The sequence below is a fragment of the Myxine glutinosa genome, chromosome 8 (genome assembly GCF_964187855.1).
Source record: "Myxine glutinosa chromosome 8, kmMyxGlut1.1, whole genome shotgun sequence".
NCBI classification, from domain to species: Eukaryota; Metazoa; Chordata; class Myxini; order Myxiniformes; family Myxinidae; genus Myxine; species Myxine glutinosa.
The window spans coordinates 50,227,997-50,245,453 of record NC_136268.1 but is presented as its reverse complement, the minus strand read 5'-3'; the positions used below and the strand labels follow the sequence as shown (position 1 = coordinate 50,245,453).

Genomic DNA, 17,457 nt, shown 5'->3' with positions numbered 1-17,457 from the left:
TAAGGAACGGCTGGCTTGGCAAGCGCTAGCTAGCTGCTTGGTAAATGAGCACACCTCCAGCCCTTGTGGGGTATATAGATTACAGTCGAACTTTCCTCAGTTCTGTAAGTAAAACTTACCTCATGGATGTTGAGATTCCTCCAAATTTCTTTGTTTAACGTTATAAAAAGCGAATCATGTGTGTTTGTGGTTTATAATATCTTACAAGCCCGGCTACACCGCTGTTAGACTTTTGGTCTTGTTTTATACCCATCCCCTGATCTGTGCCTTTCCACAACTTTATCCCAGAGGTCTTTTGAAAGCTCCTTGGTGCTCAGGTTGAGTCTTTGCTGTGAAATGCACTACCCAGGAGAGGAAACCTACAGGAACAGCTGATTTTATTCTGAAATAATCAGAAGCACTGCCATTTAACACAGGTGGAGGCCAATTAACTTGGTATGTGATTTTGAAGGTGATTGGTTACACCTGAGGTAATTTACAATTGCTGTTATAAGTGATTTAATTCCAGGCTATAAGGCAACAAAAGGTGAAAATTTTGAAAGAGGGTGAAGACTTTGTCATTGTGTGTATATACATATACACACACACACACCGATGAACAGAAGCTCAAAAAAAAACATCCATGTCTGAAGAAAGTGGTGCAGTTTGGCAGTATGCATGCAATCTACACAAGTTACAGGACTTCCAGATGCTGACAACTTTAGAACCCTTTAAAATTAAAGATGATGGGTTAGAAAGCTTCTTCATTTTCAATGGAAAAAGGACAGTCGTGGTCAAAAATATTGGCACCCTTGCACTTTTTTCAAATAATGCACCATTTCTTCCAAAAAATTGTTGAAATTAAAAAATCTTTTGGCATCCACATTTGTATTTCTTTGGTTTGTAGTGGAACAAAACAAAAAAAGCTGAAAAAATATCAATCTTAGCTTATTCCACACAGAAATCCTAAAATGGCCCAGACAATATTATTGGCATCTTTTAGAAGTTGTTTGAAATAATTAGATTTCAAGCAGGTGATTCTCCTTTACTTTGGAAATGAACTCACGTGATGAGTTGCAGGTGCCTGCAATATAAAAATCACTCATTCAATCAGTTTGAATAGAGAAAAGGGATCATTCTGCTGTTTTGTGTCACTGTGTGCACAGCAATGAGCATGGAGAAAAGGAAGAAAACCAGAGAATTGTCAGGAGGTTAGACACAAGATTGTAGCCAAGCATGGACAATTTCAAGGCTACAAGTCCATCTCCAGAGAACCTGATGTTCCTGTGTCCACCGTACGCAATGTTATTAGGAAGTTTAAGGCCCATGGCACCGTAGCCAATCTCCCTGGACTTGGTCGCAAGAGAAAATCTTGATTGAAGATTGCAGGGAAGGATTGTTTGAATGGTGGAGAAAGCACCTCGATCAACTGCCAAACAGATTCAAAATGACCTTCAGCCACAAGGTACGACAGTTTCACTTCGGACCATCCATCGCCAACTCAATGAAAGGGGCTTCTGTAGTAGGAGACCCAGGAGGACCCCACTGCTGAGAGAGAGACATTTGGAAATCTCGACTGAACTTTGCCAAAACACACACGAACAAGCCAAAATCCTTCTGGGAGAATGTCCTATGGACAGATGAGACCAAATTAGAGCTTTTTGGTAAAGCACATCATCGCTATGTTTAGAGAAAACAAAGTGAAGCCTTCAAAGAAAAGAACACCTTCCCTACAGTCAAATATGGAGGAGGTTCAGTGATGGAGTTGCTCATGTTCAGTTCATGGAGGGGGTTGCTGTGCTGCCTCTGGAAATGGATGCCTTGAATGTGTGCATGGCATCATTAAATCAGGAGATTACCAAGGCTTTTTGGAGAGCAATGGTCAAGCCAATGTCAGAAAACTGGGTCTCCGTCGAAGGTTATGGGTCTTGCAGCGGGACAATGACCCCAAACACACTTCAAAAAGCACTCAGGAATGGTTCAAGACAAAATGCTTGACTATTCTGAAGTGGCCAGCAATGAGTCCAGATCTAAATCCCATTGAACACCTGTGGGGAGATGTGACGTCAGAAAATAGCAGTTGGGAGAAGGCACCCTTGAGATCTGGGAGAACTGGAGCAGGTTGAATAAGAAGAGTGGGCCAAACTGCCAGTAGAGATGTGTAGGAAGCTCATTCATGGTTACAGGAAGCGCTTGACTGCAGTTATTTTGTCCAAAGTCTGTGCTTCCAAATATTAAGTCAAGGGTGTCAATAATTTTGTCATTGCCATTTCTTATTATCTTCTGATTTAAAAGGATATATTAAGTTCTGAATCAAAAACAAAGGCTCTGTCATATTAACAGTGAAATAAAGAATTGTGGAGGCCAAATACTGTCAATTTCAACTTATTTTTAGGGAAAATTGAAAAAAGTGCAAGGGTGCCAATATTTTTGGCCACAACTGTAGCCAAATATTGAAGTTGCTTCACTTTTTTTTTAAACCTTCATAAAACCCCTCACCAATACCTCAACTTCTAATACAAAACCAATTTTAGACAGGCCCTATCAGGTAGTGATCCACAAGTGCTATAGCGATCTTCACTCACCACTCATACATAACCTTTGCTTACCCAGTTACACCTATTGAAACAGCCCACACCTACAGGTTTTCCTCACCTTACATTCACAAGTACGTCAAGAAAGTTTCGATTTCAGTTTGAGTTAATGCAGCAACTTCGATGCCCCTAAAAACTATATCACAACAGCCTGTAGCTCCTAATATATTCTGTGGAAAATGTATTTGGACCCCATTGTGGCTCGCCATCGGCAATGTACGAGGGGGGTGTAAATCAAAAAGTAAAGGCAATTCATTGGGTGTTAGTTTTGCACACATATTACCTTTACTTTTTGATTTACACCCTCGTACAACCTTTGATCCAAATCGATTTCACTTCCTTCAAAATATGTCCATATTATAGTGGAGGAAGTATTGTGCTACATCATTGGAAGGATATAGCAGTTGCGTTTGAGCCGTCTAACCTGGCTTTAACTCTCAACTCAGCTATAAACTGCCACTCTGGTGTTCCCCATGCAGGGCGATTCATCAATGTGTGCCATTCCTCAGATGAACATCAAGCTAGAAGACCCATCTGTCAGCAATTGTCATTGCCAGACGTGAAAGATGTTTCTCAGAGAGCAAGCAAGTAAGCAAGTTATTACACCAGTTGTAAATAAATAATACGAGTTGTAATCATAGCAAGTCACATTAGTAGGTAAGCAGAGAAGGTGCACTGGTCCATGGTTTAATCCGACAAGTTGAGGGGTTGTTTTTTGTCTCTGGCCTTCAATTATCAAATTGGTTAATTTCATTCATTCAAACTCTGTCTCAGGAAAGTTTCTGTGCTGTATTGGAACAGAAGGACGACACTGGGTGGTTTTCTGTTGCCTTGGGACAGGAATTTGGCCAACCTGGCAACGATCACCTACTGTTTGCCAAAGACACAGTGGGATCAATGTTAATCAATGCTGGCAGACGAGTCCAACGGTTCAAGTCCCATCCTTTGGCCTGCACTCGTTGCTGTAACACCCTGCCTGCGAAGTACCAGGGCGAGTTTCTAGTTAGGCTGGAAATCAAACCCACATAAGATAAAGCTTATCGAGCAGGCTATATGGTAGCCAATTATACAGCTACGTCTATTTTTGACGCCTCCTGATTGGCGAGAAACATCGCATGATTTTCACAGCTGATAGTGGACCCGCTAAGTCAGGCTCTGGTTTCACAGAAATTAACAAGTTATTTACTGCCTTATGATGTGTGTGTGTGTGTGTAAATATATATATATATATATATATATATACGTTGTTGTGTACACACACACACACACTCCTCGAGTTACATTCCGACAAGCAGGTCGTACGTCGAATATATTACATATTTCCAAGTCCGTATTCCACCATGGCATCATTTGTTAAAAGTCATACAGCCTAAATCCCATAATCCAATCCATACACTACAATAAGTAAAATAAATAAAAGGGTTGAAATAAAAGACTATGCGTTTTACTGTACACAAGCGTTACGCCTCGGTCCCCCATCGGTGAAGTGATGTGTTGACAAAGTGGAAGACGCAAGGCGGCCATCTTGGATTTTGACGTGGCGACCCAATTTTCAATAGCGTTCTTCCTTATGCGTAGATACACCCACACACCAGATTAGAAGTTGGTACTTCGCTTATTTTTCAAGATATTCCGCTCACAACGTTCAGACATACATGGCGTCAGACACGGCGGCGGCCATCTTGGATTTGGACGTGGGTTGCACCCACACAAAAAGTTAGAATTCGGTCCTTCGCTTACGCACGCACGCCTGCACGCACGGACGGAGGGGAAAACCATAATCCCCCTTTCGCTCCGCGGTGCGACAGGGGACAAAAAAAGGCTTACAAAAATACAGGTACATAATGAGGTACACGTGGCACTGTGATAAGAAGTGATAAAGTACCCTATAATATGAACACACAAATCAGTCCTTTGAACAAGATGGCTTGTCACATCCATCAGTGGATGGACTTTGCTAGACATGATGACAGTACGGTACACACACACTTATAGGCGATGGAGCGTAAGGGATGTCAGCGCGAGGCACAAGAAGGCAACTGAGATTTTTGCGACCGTAAGTGCGAGTCGTAGTAAGTCGCCTACGTCGCAACTCGAGGAGTGTGTGTGTGTGTGTGTGTGTGTGTGTGTGTGTGTGTATGTGTATGTGTATGTGTATGTGTATGTGTATGTGTATATGTATATATATATATATATATATATATATATATATATATATATATATATATATATATATATATATATATATATATATATATATATATATATATATATATATATATATATATACAGTGGAACCTTGACTTACGAGTTTAATTCGTTCCGTGACCGAGCTCGTAACTCAAATTGCTCGTATCTCAAATCAAATTTCCCCATTGAAATGCATTGAAATGCTATTAATCCGTTCCAGCCCGCCAAAAACCACACCAATTTTTTAAAAAATATACAGTATATATAAAAATATCTCGCGCTTTATATTTCACCTGTATGCAGCATACAAGTTGGCAGGATGGCCTGGACTGGAGGTACGCACACTTGACTCTAAAGTCTAAACTGTCCAGCCTGGGTTTGAATCCCGACCCAGCTATAACCTGTCATGGGTGAATCACAGGCAGGGTGATTCATCAATTTGTGTACCGCTAAACTGGGCGCCCCGTTTGCGTCCCATTAGTTGTTGGATGTTAAGGATCTCACCGTGTTTTCCACAAAGAGAAGGCGAGCTATCGCCGGCACTCTGAACAAGTTGTGGCCTGGCATGGCATGAACATGAAAACATGAACATGAACATGAAATGTTCGACATGAACATGAAATTTTCCGAAATAACCAAAATGCGAAAACAAAAACGCATCGCTATACGACAGAGATACGTACTGTACTTGAACGGCAAGATAACCACGTGACCAGAACCTACCTGGCGGCGTAAACTCGAAATAACCAAAATGCGAAAACAAAAACGCAGCGCTATACGACAGAGATACGTACTGTACTTGAACGGCAAGATAACCACGTGACCAGAACCTACCTGGCGGCGTAAACTCAAAATAACCGAAATGCGAAAACTAAAATGCAGCGCTATACGACAGAGATACGTACTTGAACGGCAAGATAACCACGTGACCGGGTGGCGAAAGCTCGTAACTCGGATCTCGGCTCGCATCTCAAAGCAATAAACCGCCCGAGCGACGGCTCGTATCTCGAAAAACTCGTAAGTTGGGGCACTCGTAAGTCAAGGTTCCACTGTATATATATATATATATATATATATATATATGTATATATATATATATATATATATATATATATATATATATTGTTGCGGATCTCAGCGCCGGCCTTTCCCCTTTACCAAGAGGGGATTAGTCCCCTTGTCTTTTACTCGCCGACGGGACCCGGGACCTATGACGTCACTCCTGGACAGCGCGAAGTAGGGTCGTAGGACTAATCACGAATACCTAAGTACTCGCGCCGCCCAGAAACGAGGAAATAAGTCCCGCCCGAATCACGGGTGTTGGTGGAAACGCCGAGCGGTAGCGAACCCGTGACCCGAGCCGTTAGCAAGGACTAAACCCGATCCAAGCGGTCCGTAATCGTGCCACGCTTACCCAATGGAGGAAATGACTGAAACGGTCGAATTTGGGAAGAAAAGGAATAACAGATTTATTTACACTTTGTACAATAAGAAGAAGAAGAATACAGTGCAGCCTTAAACAGTCTTAACTTATCCCAAGACAAACGGGCCCGTTACACTCACACGAGGTTGCAGACGGAACAGGTTGATGGTCCAGGAATGGCGTCCAGGCAGCTCTTCCTCCGGTCCCCAACTCGCACCACGAAGTAGTTGAACACAGCGGCCAGGAGCTCTCCACGTGTCGTTTGGCACGCACGGGATTATTACAGGGCGAACGGTAGGGCTGGCTTTGGCGGTTACACTAATGGGGCTGCGTACGTAATAAACGGACAGTTCAATACGCGCTTCTCAATCAATGCCTCGAAATGTCATGTGCACGACGGTCCTCTCAGTGCTGTTCTCACACGAGTGCTCCGGATCAGTTCTCTCGGTCCTCATAGTCCTTTTACAAAGCGCAATTCGTTGCAGTCCTCTCAGCACGCCCTCTCCCCACGAGTCCTTCCGCATAAGTCCTCTTCAAGGGCTTTGTGTGAAGGCTTATATAGCCTTGCCCAGCGAACCCTCTGGAACTTACTAGACTATCTGTACCACGCCCTATCAAGCCATGCCCTCTCAGCCCTGGTTGGCTGTTGCTCTTACCGTCACCGCTTTCTGACGCGCTGCTTGACGCGGCCACACCTCGACCCTCGCGCTCCTCCCTCTTTTCAGGCCTACCTCGTGGTTACCTGACTAGTTTGAGCGAGCAAAAGGCAGCTTATGCTGCTGGCAGCCAAAGCACCACACACGGAGGGATCAGCCAAAATGGGGCGCGGGATCGAGTTTGCCCATTGATGAAAATTGGAGGGTGGCCGCAAAATGAAAAGGACCTAAGCTTAATTCTTTACACAACGCAGATGTCACTAGGGAAATGGCCTACTCTTACACATACTATGACATAACTAATTCTAATGGGCCTACGTGTTGCTTGTGGACTAACTATGGGGGGCAATCCTTTAACCTTTAATGATGTCATATTTACAATCTCAAAACCTCAACAATATACACATACACACATACATACATTTAAAAAATGTGAAAATGAAGCGATGATCAGGCATTGCAAGCCTCATAAAAAAAAAAGTTTTACTTTAAAACCACTTGCAAGTACAAAGATGAAGCCAAGGCAATTTCTTAACAAAAGCAAAGTCAAGCATGCGCTAAAAGCTGCAATTTTGACATACCGTGGAACTACAATGGGTTAGGAAAACAAATAGTAGGCACGAGCAAAGCATGGAAAAAACACTGTTTCTGTACAACCAAGAAAAACAAATTCACCCCCCTGACTGATTTTACTAGCCCCTCTCCCCCACTCAGTACCCCCTTAAAATTTTGCATTTTACACTTGGTGGTAAAAAGTGCTGATGACAACACCTGAGAGAATGGGAAAAAATGACTGCTTAAGCTTTATTTTTATTTGCATACAGTGTATTGCACGCCATCCAAAACAGTGCTTTCAGAACCAAGTTCCAACATTACTCACGGAAGGTAAATGGATGTAATGACTTTCCCTCGTCCGAAACGCAAGACAAAATTATACACATGCAACTGAACAGTTTGATAAATACTGCACTCAAAGAATAAATAAACTAGCTGCAAACACTGTAACAGTTTTTTTTTTTTTGGCAATTCTAGAAAGCCTGTTAAATGTGAGATGCAGTCTTCGTGATCTGTACATTCATTCCTGCCACGAAATCGGGCATTTGATACAAGACAGCAATAGCAGTTTACAGCATATGTCCTACACAGACCTGATGAAAGATGATCCTTAAAATGGGTGTACAGTTCTACATTAGCATTTGTTTTTGAGTGTTTTTATTTCGAAGTAAATTGTAATTCTGCACAGCTGATTTGGCCAGATTTAAACAGTATGGTATGCAATTGATCTACAAATTTAACAATGTTCCGATACCCTCATTTTCTAGCTACTCAAACCCTAATAACCCTACCCCATCCCACCCCAACCTCCCCCCCCCCTTCACTCCTCTCCTCCCTTCCCCCCCACCCTCCCCCACAAGAATCCGCGTACCATTATGTACCAAGGCACACCTTACAGAATTGCTCAGCAAGTTTTATTCACAAACGTCACGCAGGCGTGTACTTTCGCCATTGCATTAGTGGACAGGCACACGCAGCCACGGCGGGCGCTAACATTCACACGCGAAAACGCAAAAGCGCGCGGCGAAGTAGCTCGGCACCGTAGTGCGGTGGGATAAGGGTGTGATTAATGGCGGGTCATTCCGCGGTAGTGTTTTTAAGAGTTTCCATTGATAAATACTTCCTGGTTTGGTTCGGCCACCTCGCCCTTGCGAGGAGCACGCTCCCGTGGCGGTCGCGCCTGCTTAGATGGTGCCTCGCCGGCGCTCGGCCCGTTGGCAAGTTTCGGAGCAGCTTCAGGTACCACATCCACGGGCATCTGCAACATTCCGTGGATTATTAAAAACCAACGTAAAATGTACGCAACCTTAAGGCTCGACGCAAGACACAAAAAGGTAATTTGGCTCATCCTGAGTGTCATCCACATCCTGTAATCGAATTTGCTGAACATATAAGCTTAAAATATCATTAGCACTTAGTTTCCAAATCGAAATACTTTATGGATCAGGAATGTTAACTTTTCACTTTTAATTGAAAATGATTGTCAAAATGACCATCCTCCATCACTCTGCCTTACTGGTGAGATGGGCTCTTTCGTGGGAAGGCGCTGCCGGCTCTGAGATTCAGCTCGCGATATGTAATCAGCCACAGACACTGTGGATACACAATCAAGTCGCAAAAGGTATGATGACAGCACAATGTCGGCTCAAGCCAAAATGAAAGGAGCAAAGTGTCAATCGATAAATAAAAATTGTAAGAAAAACAGAAGTTACAGGGAAGAAACTCGGAGTATCAAACCAAGTGAATGAGTGGATACCTGTAAAACTGCTGGTGTTAAATTAAAGCGATCACAGTTAGATGTTACAGCACATGCAAGTTATCCTCATAGCATTAGATATGTCAGGATACAACTCTCAATTCACACACGGGAGATTCAAGGCCACCAAGAGGTATAATACATTGCAAGAAAATTCAATTGGAGTTATGCTGGCAAACCAAACTCCTCCACCCACCCTCTCCTGACCCCTCACTCCAAAAAAAGAAGAATGGGGTCGACTCTGCTTTGGACACCAATTGTACCTCAATGCCTTGGCTAAAATCTTGCCATTTTAAATCTTGAGCAAACCCGAACAACACGTTCAAGAAGCATTAAACAACTTGCATAGCTACGTGGAAACAACTCTGGTGGCCTGGAATGCGCAACAAGAGCAGGAAGCTATAACTGGTCCACAAACGTCACCTGGCTGTTTGTCGTCACCTGGCTTGTTGTCGACACTCGTGGGGCTGGGTGCAGGCACACGGCGCCGACGACTGCGATTTCGGCGTTTCGGCCTGCTCTCACTTTGGCTCTCTGCAGGGGCCCCACCCATTGCCATATCACATTCTCCTTTAATCCACTGTATTTAGGCAACTCACTGGGTTCACATGCTCTTAGCCTCACCGAGATATCCGACGTGGTTTTTCAAAAGAGTATAGAATCTAAAGGGGGTAATAACCAATTAGAAATGTAATATTTTTTATCACCGAGGAAGCTGGGTGTACTCTGTGTGCATATAACTATGTCCTCCTCAGGATTCTTGATTATTGAGTGACCTTGAATACAGATACTGATTGTTGAACAACTGCAATTTTTACTTTTGGCAGAGTATAAACCAAAATAACAACAAAAAAGAAAAGAAGGTAACGCTGAAAAGGTTCTTGGTCATCTGATAGTCTGCCTGCCAAGGGCCAAAAAAGCTTTGATGGCATTTTTTGTTAATGGCTGGCATCCATGCTTAAAATTGCATTTGGGGTATGACAATCGTCACCTGGGGGGATGGCACGCTGGATTTTTGCATTAATGGTCAATCAGACCTCCTCGTGTCTTGGAGTGTGCTTCAGAACTTGCTTCCGTGCTTGCTCGTTTGTTTCGTTTTTGTTTAAAAACCCAAACCTTTTCTCTTTCCTGGAAACATGCCTTAGTACAACCTATTTTAAAGAAAGCTGATCGTTCAAACCCTTCCAACTACCGTCCTATTGCTCTGACTTGTACTATTACCAAAGTTTTTGAATATCTTCTCAATAACCACTTCCTCAAGCATCTGGAATCTCAGTCTTCTATCTGCCCATCAATATGGCTTCCATAAGGCAAGATCTACTGGTGATATCCTTCCTTACATTACAAATGTCTGGGCCTCTTCTCTGAGAGACTTTAGGGAATCCTTTGTTGTGGGCCTTGATATCTCAAAAGCCTTTGACAGAGCTTGGCATCGGGGTCTGATATCCAAGCTTACCTCTTTCGGCTTTTCTCCTTCACTCTGCTCACTCATATCGAGGTTTCTCTCCATCCGCTCTATCTCCGTAATTGTTGATGGTTCAACATCTTCCTCCTTCCCTATCAACAGCAGTGTCCCTCATGGTTCTGTCCTGTCTCCAACACTCTTCCTTCTTTATATAAATGACCTTCTTTCTTCTACATATAACCAAATGCACTCGTATGCTGATGACTCGGCATTACATTCCTCCATGTTTTTCCCATCTGCCCCATATTCCCTCACTTGATCCACATCTCGTTTGATCACAGCCACCTCTTTAAATTGGGATTTGGACACAATTTCCCAGTGGGGCAAATGTAATCAGGTTAAGTTCAATGCTTCTAAAACGCAATTTCTTTCCATCTCTCTCTCTCTCTCCCTCTAAAACTGAGAAGTTATTGACTGAGAAGGAAGTTGAGGAAGTGATAAAAGCAATGAAGAGTAGAAAAGCGGGAGGGCCGACGGGAGTTGTGGGAGATATGTTGAAGGCAGCAGGAAGTTGGGGTGTGAAGAGAATGACAGAGATCTGTAATCTGGTGGTGAAAGAAGGCCGCATTCCAGTGGATTGGGAACCGAGTACCCTCGTCCCTCTATACAAGTGGAAAGGTGACCCTCTGGACTGTGGCTCGTATTGAGCGATAAAGTTATTGGAGCATGGAATGAAGGTATTGGAAAGGGTGTTGGAGAGGAGGATAAGAAAGAAAGTGAAGATCGACGAAATGCAGTTTGGATTTATGCCAGGAAGAGGAACGACAGACGCACTCTTTATTGTAAGGCAGTTGCAGAAAAAGCACATGGAGAAGAGGAAGAAGTTGTTTCTTGGGTTTGTTGATCTGGAGAAAGCATTCAATAGGGTTCCACGTGAAGTAGTGACATGGGCATTGAGGAAGTTAGGAGTGGAGGAATGGTTGATCAGAGTAGTGATGGCAATGTATGAAAGAGCGCGCACAGCTGTAAGGACTAAGGACGGGAACAGTGGTGAGTTTGAGGTGAAGGTGGGAGTGCATCAGGGGTCGGTACTAAGTCCACTACTATTTGTAGCTGTGATGGAGGTGCTGGCTCGGAACGCAAAGGAGGGTTTACCGTGGGAGTTGTTGTATGCAGATGATCTGGTGTTAATTGCAGAAAGTATGGATGGACTGAAGGAGAAGATGAAGAAGTGGAAGAAATGTATGGAGACAAAAGGTCTGAAGGTGAATATAGGAAAAACAAAGGTGATGGCAAGTGGTAAAGCATTTGGTGAGGTGGAAAGAACTGGGAAGTGGCCGTGTGCAGTATGCAGGAAGGGTGTCGGAATGAACTCCATTCAATGTACAATGTGCGCTGAGTGGGTTCATCAAAAATGCAGTGGTCTGAGAGGGTCATTAACCAGTGTGGCAGCTACATTCAAGTGTAAGGTGTGCACAGAGGGAGCTGCAGATGGAGGAAATGTTGAGTTGGATCTTGGAGATGGCGTGAAGCTGGAAGGTGTGAAAACATTTTGTTACCTAGGAGACATGCTGAATGGAGAAGGTGGATCAGACTCGGCAATGGTTGCTAGAGTGAGATGTGCATGGAAGAAGTTTCGGGAACTGAGTGGCGTGCTGATGAGGAGGGGAGTGTCGTTGAAGCTGAAGGGAAAGGTGTATGCTGCATGTGTGAGAAGTGTTATGATTTATGGGAGCGAGACATGGGTATTGAACGTAGAGAAGCAACTAAGGCTGGAAAGGGTGGAAATGCGAATGGTTCGGTGGATGTGTGGAGTATCGTTGAGAGAGAGGAAGACAAATGATTAATAGCAAAAGATGATGGGAATATAGCCTGTGATTGATGCTGTGAAGAGAAACAGGTTGAGATGGTTTGGTCATGTGTTGAGGAAGGATGAAAGTGACTGGTTGAGAAGAGTGATGGAAATGAATGTAGAAGGAAGTAGAGGACGGGGAAGACCGAGAAAGACTTGGCTAAAGATGGTGGAAGAAGAAATGCGGGCATGGGGGTTAACAAGGGGAGATGCAGAAAATAGGGCAAAATTGCGAAGATTGTCATGGGGACCGCAAGGCTAACCCCCGCTCTAGCAGGGAAAATTGCCTTAAAATGCCTGTTGTTGTTGTTTGTTGTCTCTCTCTTTAAAACTCCTCTCAACTCCCCCATCTCCTTTTAAAGCACCACAATTACACCATGTGATAACATAAACCTACGAGGTATTACCCTAATATCAAATCTATCCTGGAATCCACACATTACACAAACAGCTCTAAGTCTGTCTCGAAGAAACTAGGAGTCCTGTTCAGATGGCGAAGATTCTTCTCCTCTCAACAGTTGCTTTATCTATATGAAGGATTGATTCGTCCTTGTATAGAGCACTGTTCTCACATCTGAGGAGGTTCTAGCTCCACATATGTACTGGACAGAATTGAATTAAAAGTAATTCGACTTATCAACTCTCACAATCTGACCTCAAAACTCGACTTTCTCTTTTCTCCAGATATTTCTTTGTTTTCTGCTCCCAAGAACTTGCTGCTTGTATACCTCCACCATTAACGAGACCACGGAATACTCAACAAGCCACGACATCGCATGATTATTGTGTGGCCATTGGCAACTCAAGGGTAGGCCGTTATGTTTTTTTTCTTCCTCTCTACTGCCAAACACTGTAAACTCTTTACCTTCTCATGTCTTTCCAAACACTTCGACTTTTCTTTCTTTCTTCACTTTTCTATCAATACAGCTCTTTTATTCAAGGCCTGGCCTCGATGAGGACTATATAGTCCGTGACTGAAGCCTTCAACATAAAATTATAATAAATAAATAAAAAGACATCAAAGGTCATCCAGGGGGTTTATTTTAGAAGTAGTACCATATTAGTGAAGATTTAACCACATAAATAGGCTTAAGCTGCCCTACATCATAGATAGATGTCTAGAAAAGGTGGTTTGTTTATTTTAAAAGAAACAAAAACAAATTTGGTCAAAGGTCAAGTGTCAAAGCCCAATGGCCAAATAAGATATTTCACTAAAAACCCCTCATTACTTGAATTTTTGTTATTCAAACGACTCAATTTCACTCATTTTACTTTATATCGAGAATAAAAATATATACAAAATAATTGTGGATGGTTTTGAGAAATTATTTATTTCAATTTTTCAAAACCATGATTTCGTATTTTCAAAATAGCATTTGCGTATTTTCACAGTACCAGTGCATACACAGTTATATTTGAAGATATTCCACAGTTCATCATCGAATAAGCTGTCAATCTGCAGCAGCCTCTAAGGTCAATGGTTTCGCGCATCCACCTGCATCACACGCACACTCGTACATGCAAATCTGGCTTGCACAATAACACCTGCCTCTCGCTGTGCTGCATTTGGTTTTACATCGACGGGATATTAGTTTGATGCATCCAGACTTCAACACGATCCAAGAGGACATCTACACAAATACCAATGTGAAAGCTTATTCAGGGACCAGAAGTTGTTCTACTACAAGTCTGGGACCATTTCCTGGCATGAGAAGAAAACAAAGATCTTGCCCACTTTCTATCTGATGAGCTACTTCGGTAGACTTCCTCTCTCTCACAGGAGACCATGAAGTCACAACTGGTGGAGGGCATCCAGATCCTCTAAATGCAAGATCTAATAAGCGAGAAGTCACAACTGGTGGAGGGCATCCAGATCTTCTAAATGCAAGATCTAATAAGCGAGAAGTCACAACGCTGGCTGCAATCCATGAAGAGGCAGACATGCGACTTGTACTCCATGCCAGAGATGCCTACCAAAACCAATACCAGCGACTTGTTGTAATGTGTCGCGATACTGATGTCCTTCTCCTATTGTTCTGCCATCTTGGACACCTTGGTGTGGAAGTGTGGATGGGTGCAGGTATTGCAAAACAAAGGAAATGTTTCCCAGTGCATTTATTAGCATACAAACATGGAGTTATTTTGAACAATTTGCTTGGATTCTATGCCTTCACCGGTTGTGATACCACCTTGTCCTTCACAGGGTTCTTCAATAAGTCATGCTGTAAGGTGAATACGAAATATTTTGCCCTTCTGGAAGGTATCAGTCAGGATGGTGACATCTCAGGTCCAGAAGAATGTGTGTGTAAGCTTTATGGTGGTGAAGATCTGGAAAGTCCAAATGTGGATGAAATGATGTCCACTCTATTTAGCAAGGCCAGGAAAGAGTTGGAGCGGCTTCCACCAATGAGAGATGCCCCAGAGTTTCACTGAGCGAGATCGAACTACCAAGCAAAAGTATGGCTGCTGGCAGGCAGAGCGGAAATATAAGTTGGATCTGCAACTGAGACAAATGGATGGAAAGAAGGACAAAGGTGTTGAAGTTCCTTGGACGAGATTGCCAGCTGTCCCAAAAGCATGCATCAAACTAACATCCTGCGGATGATAAACCAGATGTAGCACATTGAGAGGCAGGTTAGGCATGTAAAACAGATTTGCATGTATGAGTGTGTGTGTGACGCAGATGGATGCGCAAAACTAATGACCTCAGCGGCTGATGCAGAGTGACAGTTTATTCGACGATGAACTGTGGAATATCTTAATATATAACTTAGTATGCACTGGTACTGTGAAAATACACAAGTGCTATTTTGAAAATCCAAAATCGTTGTATATTTTTGTCCCCCGTCGCACCGCGGAGCGAAAGGGGGACTATGGTTTTCCCCTCCGTCCGTGTGTCTGTCCGTCCGTCCGTCCGTCCGTGCGGGCGTAAGCGAAGGACCGAATTCTAATTTGGTGTGTGGGTGCAACCCACGTCAAAATCCAAGATGGCCACCGCCATGTATGTCTGACGCCATGTATGTCCGAACCTTGTGAGCGGAATATCTTGAAAAATAAGCGAAGTACTAACTTCTAATCTGGTGTGTGGGTGTATCTACGCATAAGTAATAACGCTATTGAAAAATGGGTCGCCACGTCAACATCCAAGATGGCCACCACCATATATATGTCTGAACCTTGTGAGCGAAATATCTTGAAAAATAAACGAACTACTAACTTCTAATCTGGTGTGTGGGTGTATCTACGCATAAGGGAGATCGCTATTGAAAATTGGGTTGCCACGTCAAAACCCAAGATGGCCGCCTTGCGTCTTCCACTTTGTCAACTCACATCACTTCACCGACGGGGGACCTAGGCGTAACGCTTGTTTATTTTTGATATGAAGTAAAATGAGTGAAATAAAGTCGTTTGAAAAACAAAATTTTAAAGTAATCACGAGTTTTTAGTGAAATGTATTATATTTGACCTTTGACCATTGGGCGGTGACATTTGACCCAAGTTTATTTTTGTTTCTTTAAAAATAAACAAAATACCTTTTATAAGCATCTATCTATGATATAGGACAGTTTAAGCCTATTTATGCGGTACTACGGGGTGTTTCAAAAAGACTATTGAGCAGCCTGATATTCTGTCATTTCTAATGCGATAACCTTCTCTCTTGCAGGTTATGGTGGTGGTGGTGGTATGCCATGTCTATATTTCTAACCAGTAAGCAAGTAGGACCTCACGTCAACTATGGTGTTCACAATGGAACAAAAAGTGAAAATCGTGACTGTGGTTTGAGACAAAATCCGACGTGCAGGTTCGTCGACGATACTGTCAGTATTACAATGTTCACACACCTGTAATGGACCTTCCGGTTTGTGGATTCATTTGTTTGTGGAGCACTTCCAAGCACATGGAAGCGTGAAAAATCAAAATAAAGGCAACAGTGGCCACCCACCAAGTGTTACCAAGGACCAAGGGAACATTGATCTTGTGAGGGTCTGCTATCAAAAGTCCTAAGAAATCCCACCATCGGAGTTCCCGAGAACTGCCGATCTCAGCCTCATCTGTGTGGTGCATTCTCACTTCTGAACTCAAGCTATACCCCTACATCATATCTATAAGGTATAAACTATCTCTGAATGGCAAGACAAGTAACAATGTGTGATTGCTTCATTAACCGAATGGAAAGGTACCCAACTTGGATCAACTCCTTGTGGTTCAGTGATGAAGCACACTTCCATTTGAATGGGGCTATCAACAATCACAACATCTTCTGAGGTGCTGAGTCCCCTAAGGTGTCTGAGATGTCTCCCAAAGGCCCCAAGTCCACTTGCTTCTGTGCATTTAATGCCAGATGGGATATGCTGGGACCATATTGGTTCGAGGACATCAATAGTAAGAAAGTGAGTCAACGGCGAGTGGTAACACGAGATCTTGCACCGATTCCACACTGATCTCGCTCAACTACTGTCTCCAAAACAACTCAGAATTGCATGGTTCATGCAGGACGGTGCCCCACCACAAACTGCAGGTGAAACCATTGACTTGCTCCACCAGTTGTTTGGAAATCGTGTCATCAGCCTGGGCACAGCGCATGAGTGGGCGCACCACATCCCAGATTTGAATCCATTGGGTTTTTCCTTTTGGGATGCTGCCAAAGGTCAAGTTTACACCAACAAACCTCTAACCCTTGCTGTCCTGAAGCAGAATGTGGAGAACTACTGTCGGTCTACCACTCCAGCCACTTTGACGAGTTGTGGAGAATTTCAGGGTCAGGATCAAAGCCTGTTTGAACAGAGGTGGAGCACACATTGAAAATGTCAATTACAAGCAGTACAAATGAGTTATTTGAAAATGGCATGGTATATGCACTCAAATGTATCCCTGAACCTGCTACCTTTTGTAATTTTTCTACAATAAAACATTCAAATAGTCCACTTTTTTTTGAAAGACCCTAAACTTCCAAAATAAACTCCCTGGATGACCTATTAGCTCTTTCACGAGCTTCGATTCAGTATACAAAAAAAAAAAAAAAAAAAAAAACTCCCTGGATGACCTT

General features: G+C 43.1%; 1 protein-coding gene across 3 annotated transcripts in view; it reads right to left on the bottom strand.

The window, feature by feature from the left end:
- Positions 1-7,632: 7,632 nt before the first annotated feature.
- LOC137432476 (RNA-binding protein FXR1) overlaps positions 7,633-17,457 on the bottom strand; it is a 104,482-nt gene continuing 94,657 nt past the window's right edge. Inside the window, exons 15-17 of one of the 3 annotated variants that reach the window (XM_078783271.1) lie at positions 9,595-9,687; positions 8,914-8,990; positions 8,295-8,655 (exon numbers count right to left, since the gene is read on the bottom strand). In XM_078783271.1, the coding sequence (XP_078639397.1) occupies positions 8,494-8,655; positions 8,914-8,990; positions 9,595-9,687 (332 nt within the window). In that variant the 3' untranslated portion in view covers positions 8,295-8,493. Of the gene's footprint in view, positions 8,656-8,913; positions 8,991-9,576; positions 9,688-17,457 lie in introns of all 3 variants that reach the window. The other 2 variants (XM_078783270.1, XM_078783272.1) reach the window with 2 other exon arrangements.